This window comes from Mauremys mutica, chromosome 16 (assembly GCF_020497125.1).
Source record: "Mauremys mutica isolate MM-2020 ecotype Southern chromosome 16, ASM2049712v1, whole genome shotgun sequence".
In the NCBI taxonomy this organism is placed as follows: Eukaryota; Metazoa; Chordata; order Testudines; family Geoemydidae; genus Mauremys; species Mauremys mutica.
The window spans coordinates 7,192,073-7,212,396 of NC_059087.1; the positions used below are offsets into that span (position 1 = coordinate 7,192,073).

The 20,324-nt window shown below is 41.0% G+C and overlaps 1 protein-coding gene across 7 annotated transcripts in view; it reads right to left on the bottom strand.

Moving 5' to 3' along the window:
• TMEM120B (transmembrane protein 120B) overlaps positions 1-20,324 on the bottom strand; it is a 53,770-nt gene that overhangs the window by 17,700 nt on the left and 15,746 nt on the right. For 5 of the 7 annotated variants that reach the window (XM_044989681.1, XM_044989677.1, XM_044989679.1 and 2 more), the window contains exons 2-6: positions 10,247-10,365; positions 6,709-6,825; positions 5,815-5,874; positions 3,274-3,369; positions 167-256 (exon numbers count right to left, since the gene is read on the bottom strand). In XM_044989681.1, the coding sequence (XP_044845616.1) occupies positions 167-256; positions 3,274-3,369; positions 5,815-5,874; positions 6,709-6,815 (353 nt within the window). In that variant the 5' untranslated portion in view covers positions 6,816-6,825; positions 10,247-10,365. Of the gene's footprint in view, positions 1-166; positions 257-3,273; positions 3,370-5,814; positions 5,875-6,708; positions 6,826-10,246; positions 10,366-19,020; positions 19,399-19,818; positions 20,053-20,324 lie in introns of those variants that run through there. The other 2 variants (XM_044989676.1, XM_044989680.1) reach the window with 2 other exon arrangements.

The following is a 20,324-nucleotide window of genomic DNA, read 5'->3' on the forward strand; positions in this document are numbered from 1 at the left end:
GTGGATGTGTGTGTTTGGAAACAGATGTTTAAAATGGTCAGATAAAAAGGACTGTTCAGCAGGATTTTTATCCCAACCTCACTGGGACTCCAACAACAAACCATGTTTGCCTTTTTGTTTTAAGTGAATCCTGTGCTTTTAATTACTTTGGAATATCATACGGTACCTTGAGCCATTGCTGATGAGAATGCTTTCCCTTATTGTCAATGTGCAGTAATACCACACCAACAGGAAGTTAAACACTTCATCTGTCACCCTATTAAAAAAAAGAGTAAACAAAAACAAAAAAAGCCTTATTATGATAAATATCCATTTCAAGATTATTCTCCTCCCTATCCCAAGAACAGTGTAAGTGAAAAACAGTTTGTGTGAAACCACAGACATAAAGGCCCTGATCCTGCAAACCCTTAAGTACATGCCTAATGTTACACATGACTAGTCCTGCTGAAAAACCCCTACACTGTGCCTTTTCTACAACAACTATGCAAATTTGCGGGGCGGGTGGGGGAGAGAAACAGACTCTGTTACTCTGGGATACTGGGAAAGTGCTATGTGATAAAAGACTTGGGATCCCAGGCTGATGAGCAGGTGTGTAGAGATGACATTAATTCCATTTGAAGGAGGGAGTGCTCCATAGAAGAAGCAGATGATCCAATTTACACAGGCATTTTCAGTCTAATTCAATGAGCAGATACTATTAGATCTATATAAATCCAATCAACTAATCACACAGTAGAGCGCTGTACTCTGTTTTCAAGACCTGAAAAACTCCCCTATTTTGACATCCTAAAGTTTAAAGTCTTAGACAACCCTGAGCATTTGTGCATTCCAGGGAATTACATCCTTAACAAATGATGTTGCATTCATGGCAGATTTAAAAGGGAACTTAGCAAAACCGGAGCCTGGCCCTCCGGTTAACAATTAAATACAAGAAGTTGTACAATGCCAGAGACATTTTTTAAAAATTTATGTTTAGAAAGGACAATGTTTGCTTTGATTTGCACATTCCCCTGCAATGTTTGCAGTCCCAAAATTACAATGCTGTCATAGAGCATGACCACCAGCAAGAAAAAAAATCAATGAGTCTACCATTCTCCAAGCTGAGCTAAATACATAAATAATTAAATAGTAGAGCTGTCAATTAATTGCAGTTAATTCACGCGATTAACTCAAAATAATTAATCACAATTAATTACAGTTTTAATTACGCTGTTAAACAAGAGACTACCAATTGAAAAGTATTAAATATTTTGGATGTTTTTCTATATTTTCATATACATCTTTGATTTCAATTACAGCACAAATCCAAGTGTATATTTTTATTACAAATATTTGTACTGTAAAAATGATAAAACAGAAGAAATAGTGTTTTTCAATTCACCTCATACAAAGTACTGTAGTGTAATCTCTTTGCCCTAAAAGTGTAACGTACATAACTGCACTCAAAAACAAAACAATGTAAAACTTCAGAGGCTACAAGTGTACTCAGTCCTACTTCTTGTTCAGCCAATTGCTCAGACAAACAAAAACAAAGAGGAGTCAGGTGGCACCTTAAAGGCTAACAGATTTATTTGGGCATTATTTGATGCATGTGAAGAAGTGGGTTTTTCACCCACGAAAGCTTATGCCCAAATAAATATTTTAGTCTTTAAAGGTGCCACTGGACTCCTCATTGTTTTTGTGGATACAGACCAGCACGGCTACCCCTCTGATATTCAGACAAACAAGTTTGTTTACATTTACAGGAGATAATGCTGCCCTCTTCACCAGAATGTGAGAGCAAGCATTTGCATGGCACTTTTGTAGCCAGCATTGAAGGTATTTATGTGCCAGATATGCTAAACATTCATATGCCCCTTCATGCTTTGGCCACCATTCCAAAGGACATGCTTCCTTGCTGATGCTCATTAAAAAAATGTGTTAATTAAATTTGTGACTGAACTCCTTGGATGAGAATTGTATGTCCCCTGCTCTGTTTTACCCACATTCTGCCATATACTTCATGTAATAGCACTCTCGGACAATGACCTAGCACATGTTCATTTTAAGAACACTTTCACTACAGATTTGACAAAACACAAAGAAGGTACCAATGTGAGATTTGTAAAGATAGCTACAGCACTTGACCCATAATTTAAGAATCTAAAGTGCCTTCCGAAATCTCAGAGGGACGAGGTAGGGATCATGCTTTCATAAGTCTCAAAAGAGCAACACTTCAATGTGGAAGCTACAGAACCCAAACCACCAAAAAAGAAAATCAACCTTCTGCTGTTGGAATCTGACTCAGATAATGAAAATGTGTCAGTCCACACTGCTTTGGATTTTTTTTTTTTTTATTTTTTATTTTTTTTTAACAGAACCCATCAACATGGACACATGTCCCCTGAAGTATGCACATCTGGCACGTAAATATCTTGCAACGCCAGCTACAACAGTGCCATGAGAACACCTGTTCTCTCTTTCAGGTGACATCGTAAACAAGAAGCGGGCAGGATTATATCTCCTGCAAATGTAAACAAACTTGTTTGAGTGAGTGGCTGAACAAGTAGAACTGAGTGGACTTGCAAGCTCTAAAATTTTAGATTGTTTTATTTTTGTACGCAGTATTTTTGTACATAATTCTATATTTGTAAGTTCAACTTTCATGATAAAGAGATTGCATTACAGTACTTGTATTAGGTGAATTGGAAAATACTATTTCTTTTGTCTTGTTAGAGTGCAAACACTTGTAATAAAAAATAAATATACAGTGAGCACTGTACACTTTGTATTCTGTGTTGTAATTAAAATCAATATATTTGAAAAATTTAGAAAACATCCAAAAATATTTAAATAAATGGTATTCTATTATTGTTTAACAGTGCGATTAATCATGATTAATTTTTTTAAATCACTTGACAGCCCTATTAAATAGTAAATTTAAAAATTCTTTCAGCTGTAATAATTTATGGCTCAAAAGGAAAGGAAATTGGTTTTAAAAGATATGGTGCCTGATCCTCCAAATATTTCCAAGTGAATAACTTTTATGTACATAAATGGCTCCATTGAAGAAAATGGGACTACTCACAAGTGTAAGTGTTTTCAGGATCAGCACTATGATTTATCTTGACAGCACCCCTTAACTCTGAATTCTGCACTGATCACAATACAGTTAACGGTTTTGTTTAACAACTTCCAATACTGAGATGCAGAGAACATAGTGGATTCTAACTAAACATTCAACACTATATTTTTATTTAAAGTGTTTAATCAGAAACAAAAGTATTGCCTTACCTGTAATGAAGAATAAACCTGCATGCTACAGCACCAAGTAACAAGATTATTGTCAAATAAAGTTTGAACTTTTCATATTCATCTTTGTAGGCAAACCTGGGATGACAAAATAATGTAAAAGCATTAATATTTCTGCCATTAAAAACAAGTAGAACATCTACATATTTGTGGTTTTAAAACTGGTTTACATTGTACAAGTAGAGTTCCCATTCTACATACATGTAGTACACTTAACACTATCTGTCCAAAGACAAAAAACGTCTTTAACTAGTATTCATAGTTTTTTCCTTGGGTGCTTTTCTTATCAACTGTCATGGGGGCGGCAGGGGCAGGGCACACACACAAAAACAAGCTTTAAAGTAATCATGAAGAACATTCCTTCCACATCTGTCCCCCCACCCCAAAAACAAAACAAAAACAACACAAAACCAACCACCACCCAAAACCACAACATAGCCCTAACTCTTCCATTTCCCCCCCACCCCCATTGAGAAAATGCAAGCACGGTATAATAGAAGTAAGACCTTTGTACTTATATGGCACCACAGAGAGGCTTCACTTTAATAAAGCTCTATGTTAACATGAATTAATTCAATCTCAACACCCTGCAAGATAGTAAATATTATTAGACTACTTCCTTCTGTATGGTGATAGTGGAACAGTGAAAGCAACGATGTGACTACAGCTGGATCTTAAGATCTCTTATCCAGTTCAGAGCAGACAGGGTTGCCACCTGAATGGCTGTGACTCCTCCAGGATGAGCAATCATCCGATGTGATGTTGCCGACAGTTTGCACCACACCACGGTCATAGTCCGGTGATTCCCTCACTTTCCTCCTATGGAGTAAGTATGCATATCTTCCATGTCAGGTGCAGATATGATTTATAGCTGTGCCTATGTGCCGTGGGGAGAAGCCCAGCACTTGCACAGTTGGGGTCACGGATTAGATTTCTGTTTGGTATGTTGGCAGCCGCCCAGGCTTCAGACCATCTTCTGCGAACATCTTTATCTTCTGCTAGGAGGGCTGTGGCACAAGACCAGAAGGGTTTTCCTCAGTGTTAGTCAGTGGCGGGGGGGTGTGTTTTCTAGGTCATGGTGGAGCAGTAGTGTGGTATTTGCCACAATCTTTATGTTCTCTCTAACTGTTGCAGCATCTTGTCAGATATTTGCTGGCATAATGTTAGCCAATGCCAATAGCCATGAGGTTGCTGTTGATTATGCAAAGAGCAACATTAATTTCTGTGTCCTCTAAAATAGTGCATGGGCTTTGGCTCCAAATTGGGGCGCAATTTTCCGCTGTGGAATGGAGACCGGACTAGTGTCAATAGTTGGTGCATGCAGGTGTTGCTTCCCTAAGAGGTTCTTAAAAGTTTCTGTATGATGTTGACCCTGGCCTTCATTTTCCTTTTGGTTTGTTCAAGGTGGCGACGGAAGCTGAATGTGCAGTCCAGGGTTATCCAGGATTATGATCGTACATCAACAGTGACCCACAGAAATTTATATTTAATGTCTTCTTGGCCTGCCTATTATTCAAATGGAAAGCTGAGACCACTGTTTGAGGCATTTGGCTTTAAACACCTGGAAACAGATTTCTAAGGCTTTTAAAGTCCTGTTCTAGAACCTTTTCTGAGGTTTCAAATGAGGAAGCCTGAGTAGCCAGTGCAATGTCATCCACGTACATGAACTTGTGGGAGGATGTTGGTGGAATATCGCTGGTGGAAAAGTGCTGGAGCTAGAACGGACTCTTCAGGGAGTCTGTTCAGTCTTTGCAGGCTGCTGACAGCATCCCTGAGATACACCATGAATATTATAACTTCAATTAACCAAGATTAAACAGGTTGTGGTGAAGACAGAACCAGAGCTTAGGTACCCCAACTGCAAACACATCACATTTCTACTCAAAACTATAATTATACTTCCAATTCTAGGGTCATACTCTGTCCTCAGTAACACCAGTCCTTAACATGGTCGCACAACAGGGATTCACACAGCAAATACCTTGAAGACAATGGTGTTACGGATGTTTAACTGGAGGTCACAGTCTGGTCTGAAGATTCTTTATTACTGATGATTAGGTACAAGCCAGAGAGAACCCAGCTTAATTAAAATTTGAAGGGCTAGTTTCGGGACTGGCCGGTACATATATATTTTTCTCCTTTTCTGTTTATAAATGGATCAAATTTTCTCTGGAAGCCATTGAGAGCCAATATAGCTGGAATCACACTGCTATTTATATAGTTCCAAAAAAAAAAAAGTCACAATTTACGCTCTTCTTCACTATTAAGTCCATGTGTGTAGCCCCCAAATATTAGACTAGTTGTTTAAAAACAAGTGGTCTGATTGCCAGATTTATCCATGGTGTAATTCCACTGAATTCACAGTATTTTGAATAGTACATAGCTCTATTCATTGATCTTGCAGGGCCAATACCCTGCCCATGCAATGGAAAAAAATCATCTATGCCGTACTTAAACATCTGTCTTCTACTAACTAGGAAGAACTGTAAAAAAAAACCAAAACAAGAACAAAAAACCACTTACTTTGCCTGATTACTTAGAAGAGTTACATTCACATTTCCCAGCACCAGATTTAAGTACAAACTGAAAGACAAAACATCCAAAAGGCAGATCAGTCCATTTAATTTTAATACAAAAGAACCACTGCCCTGCATGCTAGATTTAGAGAGATGATCCAATTCCAGTAAGCAATACTGTATATTTTGGTCTAAATTTTTAATTATAGCAAGCAAGAGATAAAACTACAGAAATTTATTTAAAATGCAGATGGTGCCCTAGGAATACATATCAGTGCTCTCTTCAAATTGATCCTCAATATTAGTTGGTGATTGGTTCGCTTTTTAAAAATCAAACATTTTAATGAGTAAGACAGATAAGTTTCTGGTGGAAAGCCTCTTTACTCTCTGTAGTGTTAGGGATCAGGAGAAATTATGAATTAACAGTCAAAAGAATCAGGGGCGTGGAAACTGGATTAATATTTTCACAGCAAGATAGCTACATCTGCAAGAAGCAGCCCATGAATGGCATCTCAGTACTGCTAAGACAGAGTACCACAGATGAGAGCTCTCTTGGTACCAAAGAGCAATATGATTATACTGTAATACGGGAAGTGTTTACATGAATATTCTGAATAATGAAGTTCCAGGTTAGTCAAGCCTTAGAGCCCATAGAGTTTCTTTCAAAAGTGAAATTTACTTCTGATTCGTCTTTCCCTCTCCATTTCAATCCTCCCGCAAGCATGGATGTGATTAAACATCAAACAGTCTATTGTGCGACCTACCATATTACCCTTTCATTTACCTTATACGTTCCTCTCATTCTTTGCAGAGATATCTGTTAAATTCTTTTAGAAAAGAAACACTGATCTAAATACTTGTAACAGCTTTATATTAGGAAGATTATTTAATAAATACATACCCATTTCTCTTTGGTAAATAGGCTTCCATGTCAAAGAAAACATTTTGCCTGTCTTTGATCTGGGTGTTAATTTGCTGTATGAGATCAGATTCTTCAGGACTAGACATGCGTTTGCACCTGTGAGGATGGTGAGAAAACAGATCTCTTTTTACAAAATGTATTTTAAAGGGGGATAAAAAAAACCAGCTTAAACATGGCAACTTTTTTTTTTGTTTGTTTAAATAAAGGTATTTCCTTACCAGCACTTCTAACAGCAAGAGCTTACCTTTAAACTTTGGTTGTTAAAGCTGAAAAAAAAAATTAACTTTCCTTTGTTTACAGTCTCTCTTTACTTTTACACTATGTTCAGCTTAAGCAACAGAAAGACTAATCAATGATTATAACCTAATGTGAAAAGTTCTGATCAATTTTGCTTTTTGTTTCTCAGTTCATTAGCAGGATTCTATATGTTTCGATCCCAAAAAACTGCTAAGTAATGTTATGAATCCCTTTTCAAAGGGAACTTTTCATTATCTTTAATTTTTTAAAAATAGTCTTACAGATGTTTTATAAAAGCTTGCTTTTAAAAATTTTAAACTGATCTGAGCATGCCTTTACATTGAAAAATCTCTATCCAGACCATAAACTTCATAAAAGGCAATCTGAAGGGGGGGGGAACCCAACAAACCCACGCTGTATAGCTTTTCAAAGTGACATCATACATCCTACAGAGCCCCAAGTGAAAGGACATTAAACTAATTTAATTCCAAGAAATCGATTTGGTCCCTACACAATTAATGGTACATTAGATGGAGGAAGGCAGGGGAAAAGGACCGTCTGATCAGCTCTTCCTGCAGTGTCTTCTCTATTGACATCAGCAGCTCTGGGGACAGCAGGTGGTGCCAGTTTAAGCACTGCTGAATACAGACAATATTAGAGCAATAGGAGGGCTTTTCATTAACTGCTTTGTGACTCTAACTTCAATCATACTGCTGCTCAGCACACAAAATTCTTATGGATGGAAGAAAGAGATATAAGTGCTGAAATAGTGCAATGGTGGATATTTAAAAAAAAAACACCTCTAAAATCGATTGTCATATGGAGCTCAATGCTTTGTACCAAAGGAGAGAGAATTTGAGGGGGGTGAGGAGGAGGGACAAATTTCATCTCCAAACTATAATAGCAAGATGACACTTCTGTGGATTTTTAAAGTTACTGCCCAGCTCTGCTAAGAGACTATTCCAGTTGCAACTGCCAATGTGTGAACAGATAGGGAACAGCCTGCCAGAGCTCAAAACAAAGGGGAAAAATGCAGATTCCTTTTACTCCTCCTGGGGGAATTCTGCACCACTGCGTATACACAGAATTTATGTCCCCTGTAGATTTTTTTTTGCTTCCCCACAGAAAAGTTACTTTCTCCCCAGCAGTGTGTTTTGGGTGCCCAGGGCAGCCAGCAGAGGTAAATTACTGTGGGGGCATGGGGCAGGGCAGGGCAGAGACCTGGCTGATGGCTCCTATCCTATGCCGGGCTTAGCTGCTAGTCCCAGCCGGGCTGGGGAGGATAGGACTTCCTCTTCCTCTGCACAGCATCTGGGGCTGGGACAGACCCATCCCCAGATTTCTCCCCCAGTGGAAGGAAGCTCTGCAAACTCCCCACCCCCACCTCCTGCACCCATCACTCCTCAGCTGCAGGGGGAGGGATCCCTGTACAGGGAGCTTCTCTTCCATCTGCCCAATCCCCATGCATCCAGACCCCCCTCATACCCTGACCCTCCTGCCAAGCCTCCCCCCCCCACACACACACACACAGAACCCCTCCAATGAGCCCCACTGCACCTGAACTACCCTGGTGAGCCACCCACACTTGGATCCCCACCCCACCAAGCCCCAACCAGCTACATCTGGATCCCCACCGAACTGAGCCCCACTCCCTCAGCATCTGGACCTCCCACTGAGCCCCCCCACACCCAGACCCCCAAACTGAGCCCCAACCACCTTCTCACCTGGACCCCCTGACAGAGTCCCATTACCATTGCACCCAGAACCACCCCCAACAAGCCCCTGTGCATCCAGATCCCCCCTACAGCCAGATCCCCTGCTGAGCCGCCCACACCCAGATTGCCCCACAGAGAACCTTCTCAACTCACACCTGGATTCCCCCACACTGAGACCCTCCACACTTGGGTCCTGCCTTGCTGAGCCTGCCTGCCCACGCCTGGTGCACCTGGCAGAGAGGGAGCAGGGCCCTGGGGTGTTTCTGGGGAACGCCGGGTCCTTGCGCTGTGTCAGGGTTGGGTGCAACCTCACCGCTGAGTCCGTGTCCGGGGGTGGGGCTGCACAGTGATCTCCCACCTCTGTGCAGCCAGGGGCCTGTGCTCCCCTGTGCCATGCTGGAGCCTCCACATTTATTTGACAAATAAAATTATCAGAATTTTAAAATATTCTGTGCAGAATTTTTTTTTTTTGGATGCAGAATTTTTAATTTTCTGGCGCAGAATGCCATCAGGAGCATTCCTTTGTAGTGGTAGAACAGAAAGAAAGGGGAGTTCCTCTTTCAACGTTTGCCACTTGAGCACTTGGAAATGGGACAATAAATTGGATCACATCAGGAAATTCTGAAAAGGAAATATTAGTAGATGATAACTAAAAGTCCATGTAGTAGAACACTATCAATTCCTCATCTCCTTCTCTATAAACATGTACCTTAGTCTGGAGGTTAATCAATGCTTACATACACTGACAGTACACTCTAAAAGATAAATATTTGATGAATTGGGAAGCAAATGTTAACCAATACAAATATTGCAATCTTCCTGTTTTAGAAGTATATTAAAGTCTCTAATAAGCCAGAAGAGATGCCCCATATATTTATCTCTAAACGTTAAATCATCATAGTGTTTTTGTAAATTTGGCAAGAACGTAGCTTTACTGTTGCAGGTTTTTGGGCTTAAAAATATTCCCATGCTACATGTGATTTGTCATAGCCTATAATTTATGGGAAAATGGGTAAAACAAAAATTAATGTGAAAACTGGAAATAGCCTGCAACCTTGAGAGACACTAAAGGCAATATTTTTACCTTAGTGCCAATGGAATTAAGTACACAGGTCCTGTTGTTGGTGGGAGTTGAGTATCCTAGCACCACATTGGAAGAATACCATTGAAGATTAAAATTTACCTTCAAATGCAACCACATTGCTACCAACAAATTCACATACTTTTCCACAGTTAGAAGGAACTGAGTTTTATCTTACTAATAAAACTACAGGTAACAGGCTGATGGCACTGCAGTCCTATAGTATAAAAATATTCCTATAACAAAATATATTGTAGGGAGCAATTCTGTACTGGCTCCTGAAGGATACACTAGATGATCTAGTTGGTCTTTTCTACTTCTATGAATCTATAATGGTAGTAGTTAAATCAAAATTTACACAGCTGTGATAACCTAAGGCTGCTCGCTTTTTAGGAGACTGGACATGCAGCAAAATAATAATTATAAACCTGTATTTCAGTCACTCAAGGGACACCCCACCCCCACCCCAAGACTATCCCATTACCGTTGGAAGCTGTATTTCAAGTCTTTTAATTTCCTCTTCTGTTTATGAATGGAGCTGCTGCATGCAGTCTGCAAGTTATTGAGTTCTTCAAGTTTCTGTCTATAGACCTTGTGAGTTTCCTACAAGAGAGCAGAGAAAATAGGCAGAAAGAAGATGCAATCTTTAAGTCAGAAAAACTTTTGGAGAAAAATAAAAAACAAAAACAAGGCACATCCTGTTTTTCTGGGAGAGCAGAGGCCCAAGTTGCTTCTCCAGCTTTACAACCTAGTTTTGAGATTATTAACATCTGCATCTCCCAGTGACTTCAACTGGAGCCGTGGGTCCTCACCACCACCACCAAAAACAAAAGTAATTTTAATGATTTTGATGTCATTCCTGCTGGGGAAGGTATCTGCTGCTGAAATATGGCCAACTGCTCCATTTATCATAAATTAGTTTCATTCTATGCAAGTTTCTCAGGATACCTATGGCACATAGATGCCCAGTCCAAGTGATTATACATTTCACTTAAAAAATAAAAAGCCTATATAAAGAGGAGGATGAATGTCTCCTATTTTCTTCATTTCCCTTGCTGTTACTGAGAATGTCATTTATACTTCATAATAAGCTTTTCCACTCAAAAAAAAAATCTCCTCCTCCTGTCTGATCCTTCAGTAAAGTCATAATCCTATGTTCCATCCCGATCTGTTTCTGTGAAATGGCTGGTTAAATGACAGATCAAGGACTCCAATTTCACTGTACGATAAAATGGGAGATGAAGAGCTAGGAAGAAAAGAGGAAAATAGATCTTGTTTAAAACATAAAACCCTCTTTACCACTTTTGCTAATTAAACAAATGTGAATGACTAGTAACCAGTACCATATTCTGATTAACAGATATAGTTTGAAGTCTGCCATTCCCTGCAGCCTGGCAGGCCCTCTTTAAAGAAGAGCCTCCTCATCACAACCTGTTACGTTTTCACTTTCTGAACCCAGAAATTATTGTTTGACTGGCTTTTCCACTGCCTGTGAGCACATCTGCATGTTCCTCACACCTACACACCCCTCATTTTAGCTTGCAGGCTAACGTGGTAATGTCTTCACTCTTTATGTTGGCTTTATTGCCCTTGCTGAATTAGTCTGGGGCAAAAGTACACATTAAAGCTGCTTCAACACTAACTGTCATTCACCACATCATGGCCACACCAGCTGGCTGAAGCTAAACCCAAGCAAGACAGAGGTTATGCCGGTGGGCCCAGGAAAGAACTCTGAAGAGTTTGCAGCTATGGTGCAGTCTCATTTGGTTGAAGGTATACAGCCACAATCGGTCAATTCAGTCTGTACCTAAGGAATGCTCCTGGATTCCTACTGGCACTAAGCTCTCACATTGCAGCATCCACAAATAACGCTGTCTACCATCTCCAGTCGGCTAGGAAACACCATCCAATCCTAACGAATGATGAAGGCCTGAATAACTGAGGCCAGGTTATCACCTCTCAGCTGGACTAAAGCAATGTGATATACCTGGGCATGAAGCCTTCAGCTCTTAGGACGCTCCATCTGATACAGAATGCTGCAGTATATCACCTTACCAACGAACACATCAACCTGTCCTCTGCTCGCTACACTGGCTTCCCATAGAATATCAAATCAAGTTCAAGGTCTCTGTCCTGATCTTCAAGTTACACTGGGCCCAAGTCACTGAGTAGCTAAAAGATCAACTAAACCTCTGAGATGAAGACCACGAGTGATAGCTTGCCTCCTCTAGCGCATTGTAGAAAGTTGCATTAAGGGTGAAGCTCCATGCTGCAGAAGACAGAACTTTCTCAGGGGCCAGTTCCGGACTGTGAAGTGAACACCTACAGGAACTAAGGAGCATCAAAAACTTCACCAACTTCCACTCCAAGTGCAAGGCATATTTCTTTAATTTTGCTTTCTCTATCAAACATATGGGGCAACATGTATTTTTGTGAAATATAAAAAAAATTTCAAAGACAAGACACTACTGCAACACACTTCTCCCCCAGGGAAAGAATGGGAGGGATCACACACATGACAGATGTAGTCACATCACTTAGTGCTCAGCTGCTATGGTGACGAGTGTGATAAGAACTTATACAGAACAGTTATGTCTAACAACAAGCATCTGATATAGCTTTCTCCCAGGTCCTCCTAACCTGGAGTGAAAGTGGTTGATCCCATCCACAACAGTCAGAAAACCAAGCTCAATACCAATCATGGCAAACCACAATACATATTGGTTAGAACGCCACACACCGCCTGCTTTGTTAAAATACATGTTCTACTCTGCTGACTGCGTCCCCACCAGTAAGACAACTGTTTTCAACACAGCCTGAAGACATGACACAACACACCCTGGACAAGCACAACTCATTTCATGGTATAGACACCAAATCCTTGTCCAAACTAGGTCAGAAGCCCTTTTCAAAATACAATTCCAGCCAGACTCCATTTTCATTTATACACAGTATGATCACAAGCCAAATAGCAACTGTGCTATGAACTAGCTGAGGGAAGTTTGACTATAAAGAGTTCTGCAAGCGTGATTCTAAGTGTGTAAGCAACACAAATCCCTGGACACAGAATACACTGAATATACTGGACACAGAAAGCGGTTGAATACTATGAAAGGGTAACCACCCATTTCTGAACAGAATCTTTATTACATACACATTTCTGTAATGCCAGTGAGTATAGCTGTTGTAGCTGGCAGAGTTCTGATTCCAACATAAAGGGTGTTCCCCTTACATTCATAATTAACCCCCCTCTTTTTTTTTTTTTTTTACCTCCCACAAAAGTCCATTTAACACATTAGACAGAGCCTTACTATACACACTGTTATGGCAAATACATTGCCCAAGATTTAAAAAAAAAAAAATCTGTGCCTACAGTTAGGCTTCAAGTTCATCCTTAGGCACCAAAATAAGTGGCCTGATCTTCAAAAATGCTGAGCACCCAGCAGTGCCAATTAACTTCAAATGGCACTTCTGGATGTTCAAGATTTCTGAAACTCAGGCCACTTATTTTGGTGCCTAAATCCAACTTTATGCTGCCAATTTAAAATCGTAGTCATTGCTTTATAAGATTTTGGACTAGGGGAAGAGGAGGGGTTAAATGTATAAATAAGATGGATCAATTGTTCTCCATGTCCACACAGGGTAGGACAAAAGTAATTGGTTTGCAACAAGGGAAAATTAGGTTAGACGTTGGGGAGGGACTTTCTAACTATAAAGCATAGTTAAGCATCGGCATGGGTTATAGTTTTAAGAACAAGTTAGACAAACATCTGCCAAGGATGTCCTAGGTATACTTAATCCTGCCTCACATGAGGAGATGGACTAGATGACCTCTTAAAGTCCATTCCAGAACTACATTTCTATTATTCTATATTTGCATTGCAGGTCTATCCACTAATCACACTTCAAGTAAAGATCAGAGGGAGTTCAATTATACATTTGCCAGTTTTCTTAAGATCATTCAGCAGTACTTAGTGTGGTAAAAATACATAGAAAAAAACATTTGCTTCTTTTCTCATAAGGGTTTAACACATGTTCACTATATATACACACAATCCAAATGCAACACAAATTGTACTGTATACACTGGATTTCAGTTTCAAAGCCCTCTGTAAGTAGTGGCAGCAAAGCCATAATCAAAATAACTAACTCACTCACTCCAGGACTGGATACAGCCCCTCAAATTAATTTTTAAGAATCAGTTCTTTAATGGAAGGCAGTTTAAACATTAACTAATTCTGCTTCTCTTGAGCTTGTGCAATCAATTCTTTTGACTGTTTACACTGTCTGGTTAAAAAAAATAAAAAAAAGTTAATTTCCAAAGGGAGTTAACATGTTCTTAAATATATTACACTCTGGCTCTGCCTTAACTTCCCTTAAAAGACTTTAATTATAAACACATAGATGTAAAAGATTGCGAGGTCCACAGCTGCAGGAAAGCAGACAATTGTTGTAAAATCCACATCAATGTCCATCAGAATTTTTTTTTTTTTTTTTTTTTAAACAGAGAAGCTATTTACTCATTAAGAAATATATGGGGAAAGTTTACAAAGGGTCCCTTTTTGCAGTTCAATGGGTGCATGACTCCTATTATGTTAGCTAGCATAATCCAAAGGTCAAATACGTCCCTGGACGTTTAACTTGAGTGCAAAACTTTCTATGTGGAAAACACTGTGCTGATCATTGAAGGACTTTAGCTTCTTAGGTGAAAGGCACCTGTGTGAAGTTGATAAGCTCCGCAGGGTTGCAACTTTCCTTGAGTTCATCAGCTCTGCAGTGTCATGGCCTCAACGATTACCCATTTATACAAATGGAAGCCATCTTTCCCTACATATTTGGGAAATCAAACTTGCATTCTGAGTGTAAATTGTGACCATAATATGATAGCACATTTAAATTTGTGTTTACTTTTTTTATTAGGTCTGTTCTTCTACTGCACACACACTTTTGATTAATTAGACTTGGGCATGGCACATGTACACAGATACACATACACCTACTTACCTCACAGAGCTATTGCAAGGCTTATTTAGCTGGTATATATAGACCAGCAATATGCTGACATACCTAGTAGACAGAGATAAATTGTGTGCACATATGCACATGTGTACGCACCCGCACATGATTATTTAGTCACTATGGGGAAAAATCCTTACCCCACACCTTCCATAGCTGCATGAGGCCCAACTAGGCAGTAGAACTGGTATGGCTGTGCCACGCAGGGCTGGAAGGAAGAAGGCAGATTGCCAGGAGCACATGCCATGAGGTTCAGCATTTCCTGCGCACCAGAATTGTGCTCCTCAAGGTTCTAGTGTGGAGGTGTGCCTTGGGGTCCAAAACTATATAGATCCATTGGCTCCTCCCTTCCAGTCAATTAACTCAAAAACACTTTACAAACATTTAGTCTCAACATCCCTCCTACATGTACAGATTGGGAAACCAAGGCATGGTAACTAGTAATTTAGGGTGCCCAGCTTCAGACAGCTTAAAGAGGCCTCATTTCTAGAGAGCAGATGATCAGCACTTGGGGATGGGGGTGGAGGGGAGCCCCTTTAAGATGTCTGAAGTAAGGTACCCAAAAAATCACTACTCACTTTTGAAAATTAACATGTAAGTTACTGCTCAAGGTCACCCATCAAGTCAGTAACACACAAATAAACAGAATCCAAGAGTCTTATTAAATTATTTGTGTTACCATAGCACCACGGGGCCCTAATCATGGCTCAGGACGATGGACCAGCCATTGTACAAACAGAACAAAAAGTCAGTCCCTTCCCCAGAGAGCTTACAATCTGAGTATAAGACAAGAGACAACAGGTGATACATTACAGACAGGAAAAAACTATGAGACAGTCTTGATCATCATAATAGGCAGAGTTTACAGGGAACTCCTCCCAAAAAGGAGGGACAGCACAAAGGTGCTTGTTTGAAAAAGTAACTAGTCCGTGATGGAAGCTGGCACTGTTGGAGTCAGAGGCAGAGTCAGCCTCTAAATAGCGAATGAGAGATGACAGGTAGGGTGGGGGATGTCCACGAAAGGCCTTGAAGGTAAAGTCAAAGTAGCTTGTTTGATGCGACAGAGAAGGGGGGAGACAGTGGAGGGACAAAAGCGTCAAAGACCAGGCTACGGAAGTTATCCTTCCAGCAACATTCTGAATGAGTGAAGCAAGGCAGCATTTGAGAAGGTCAGAGAAAAGGGTGTTGCAGCATTAGAGCCACAAGATGATGAGCGCCTATATGAGAGTGTGGATGGATTGGAAAGCCCACATCTTAGAAATGTTATGCATAGGGCCCTACTAAATTCATGGTCCATTTTGGTCAATTTCACAGTCATAGGATTTTAAAAAATCATAAATTTCATGATTTCAGATATTTAAATATGAAATTTTATAATGTAGTAACTGTAGGGGTCCTGACCCAAAAGAGGGTTATGGGGGAGTCGTAATGTTATTGTAGGAGGGTCACAGTATTGCCACTGTTACTTCTGTGCTGCTACCTTCAGAGCTGGGTGGCCAGAGAGTGGCGGTTGCTGGCCAAGGGCCCAGCTCTGAAGGCAGCAGCACAGAAGTAAGGGTGGCAATGCCATACCATGCCATCCTTACATCTGCGCAGCTACTGGTGGCGACAGTGCCATCAGAGCTGGGTGCCCGGTCAACAGCCACTGCTCTCTGGCCACACAGCAATGCATAAGTAAGGGTGGCAAAACTGTGACACCCACCCACCCAATAACCTTGCGACCCACCCCCACCTGATTTTGGTCATCACCCTTAGAATTAGGAATCACCCTTAGGAGTGTTGGGGGGGAAAGAACAGATTCTTCTTCTGCAGTAAAAGGAAACCATCTCCCAGGGAGCGGTGACCAAGTCCCCCCTCTTTAACAGAAAGGACAACACTTCAATCTTCTCAGAGCTGTCAAAAAGATTTCTGGCCATTTCTGTATCTGGAATACATCTGGTAGAACCTAAATGTCCAGCTCCCATTTCTAGTCATAGGAGACGTGTTTACCGAGGGCATCAGCTGTGGTGTTCTGGATGCGAGGAAGTTAAGCAGCTGAAATCTGGATATGGTTAATTATGCACCACTTCGAGCTTTATAGCTTCGGCACACAAGGAGGGGGATCTTCCTTCTCCTTGCTTGTTGATGTAAAACATGCAGGTTACGTCGTCCATCATGATGTTGATTGCTTTGCCCTTGATGAAGGGCAAGAAATTGAGGCACGCATTCCTGACTCTCCGAAGCTCCACCAGACTGATGTGGAGACTAGTTTCATGGACTTTCTACCTGCCCTGAAAAGTGCGGGTGCCAAGGTGGGCTCTCCACCCTAGCAGGCATCCATCCATCATTAGAGTCACTGATGGGGTTGGGCAGAAGAAAGGGATGCCCGCACAGAGATGGAGTTGCTGATTCCACCAGTTTAGGGAGTTCTTTACTCACAAGGAGACCAGCACCTGCCTATCCAACGCATCCCTGGTCGGAGAATAGGCAGTCCTCAACCAACTTTTGAAGAAGCAGAGGTGTAGCCTTGCATGATTGGTCACAAAGGTGCACGCTGCCATATGGCCAAGGAGTTGAAGACAGTTCCTTAATGATATCTGAGGGCTTCCCCAAATTATCCCTACCAGACCTGACAGAGACTCAAATCTGTCTAAAGAGAATATGCTCTAGCTGTCACCAAGTCCCAGTATGCCCCTATGAACTGTATTCCTAACAACTCTAAACTAACTAGACTAGAATAGTTATTTATTCAGCACTGTGAGTTGTAAGAAATGTGATTTGCAATAAAAGTGATTTTCCAAATTGGAATTTGGTAGAGCACTGGGGCTCACACACTTACTCTTGCGAGTAGTACTGCAGGAACTTTAATCATCTTAGAAGCTTAGGGTGCTATCTTGATTTGGGAACTAAATAACTTTTCATTTAACAAGACAACAACAAAACCACTCAACACGCCTCCTCACCACATACAAATACAGTGCCTTTACATACATGCATCCCATGCTTCCTCATGCCAGACACTGAGGCTATGTAGGAGCATGTGGGCGAACTGCCCTCCGTTCCTTCTCTACACTATTGTGTAGTGTAGAGCTGGTAAATAATGAGCCTAGTTTTCACCATGTATGTAGATGCATTTAGATATAGACAGACAGAGATCCACAGCATATATAGGGCACCATTTGTAATCTATCTTGCATACAAAGAGTGCTACAGAAACTACATATTCCATGCAATTTTCCTAGTATCATGCATTTCCCACCTCGGATACTTTACAGCAGCATCACATGAGCACAACATGTAAATTACATATCATATCTGCCTGCTCAGGCTTGCTATTTAATTGTCATTTAATGCAGGCAACAATGCACTGAGACTCCTTCCTCACCTCCTTCCCTTCACATATATTCACACACAACCCTGCATTAAAGTTTCATCATTGTAATAAAATGTTTAGAGCCATGTTTAGTAATGGTGTTACTCCAGCATTACCCCCAAGACTAGCCACTTCTATGCTGAAGTGCTACAGGATTCCCATGCTTACATCTGCATGAAATGCTTTCTCAGCTTTTCTCCACACAGAATACAGCTACAGTAAGCAGCAGAAACAGCTTTTCTGCAATTTAAGAAATAACATTAGAACCATAGACTAACTGGAAAGGATGTGCTAAGGTTAATGCCTCCTGTGTAGCTTGAAAGCTTGTCTCTCTCACCCACAGAAGTTGGTCCAATGAAAGATATTACCTCATCCACCCTACCTCCTAATAAATCTTCAATGCCAAGATGCAAAGTACAGCAGATTCCCTAAACAGCAACAGAAACCACAAGCTGTTAGAATCTGATCTTCTTGGAACCAAAATGCACTAATAGGAGTGAATCAAATTAAATTCAAGTTTAATATAATGAAGTGTAAAGCAGCATCTGGAAGAGTAATCATCATCAAGTGAACACCTTTTCATGTCTTATAATGTAAATTCCCCTTCCCCAGCAAATATAGGTATGAAATATTGCTATTGAGATTTACAGGTGAACTAATACAGGGGATGCCAAAAGAGCTTTAATTTGGCTGTTGTATTAAAAAAAAAACACAGTTCTACGCATAGAATAATTTAATTTTATTATGAATAAAGAAAATACTCTCATATAACACTGCAATAATCACTCCATAAATAAAGTTAAATAATACATTCTCCAATGGGAACAGGTATCATGAGAAACTGAAAGGCTGACTAATGGACCCTAAAAAAGTTTAAGGATATTACCTACCACTGAAGTGTTTGTAGGCTTTTTTTAAATATTGCTTTTCAGTTAATTATTTCATCCCAAGCAGAATGAAAATACACCAAAAGGAATAAATCCAAGAGCTTGTCAGAAACTGTTCAATAAAAAACAATCAGAATTATCTTTTTGTTCAGAAAGTAATTTTCTCTAGAAAAAATAAAATCCTTAGCCAAGTAGTTTCTCTCCTCACTGACAAGCATTGCATCCATGATCCAATGCGACTTTCTACAGCCTTTTACTTTCTCCAGAAAGTTATTAGCCACAGTGAGCAAAAGGAGGGCTATAGCTAGCGGATACACAGCATAAATCCTTCCATGCATGGCAAATCCCAAGGCTTTCCCTCCTCAGTTACCAATCACAGGCTTGCTCTAATGCAAGCTTAGATTCATCTGATACTAGAGATAATCAGAATTGCCAGGTCTCACTCCAGCTGCAGAGCGTGTCCCTCACAGAGGAAGGCCGAGGGACGATAATTCATTTTTAGACATTTTTTAAAAAGGACACCCCCACCCCAACACACACCACTTCTGTCGGTGGTAAAGCGTTTGGGATTTTTAACAGAGTTTTTCAAATCTCCTTCCCTCAATCAGCATGACCCAGCTTGAGAGAGTCCTGCATTAGAAGCCCATTGGCTGTGATGGGGCCCGGTCCCAACCCTCTCTTAAAGCATAGCTCAGGGACACAAAGGGGTGTGGATATATACACAGCAAAGCAAAAGCTTCCCCCCATCCCAAAGCAAAGCACTAGCTGGCCTCTTTGCAAAACCCTGCCGCTTCCCATCACCTGGAGCTGCTGAAATTCCTCTTCCAGCTCTCGCCACTCTCGCTGATACCTCTCCAACTGCAGTAACATGGTGCAAGGGCAGTCAGCCCCAGGCGCGCTCGGCCCCTCAAGGAGGCTCCAGAGACCTAGAGTGATTTTCTAGCTGCTGTAGCAGCAACAGCAGCGCGAGCTTCCAGCTGGTCTTAGGGCCACGTGCACACCCTGTCCTGACGTCATCATGCCTACCCAGGGGTTGGGAGTGCTACTGAGCACGCGCGCTCCTATGCTCTGCTTCTCACCCCTCCCCCCTTTGGCCTATGCAAAGGAACAGCTGCGTAGTGTTGCTGCTGCCGCCGCCTTGCGTGAGTCTCTCTGCTGTAGCCGTGACTGTAATCCTTAGGCTGCCCTGCCCATGCACTCAGCACACAACCTGCAGACCCGGATCTCCGTTCCTGCAGGACCTCTGTAGCTTTTATAGAAACAAGGAAAAGGTCTGCTTAGAGCAGCTACTGCTTCCAAGCTCTGCT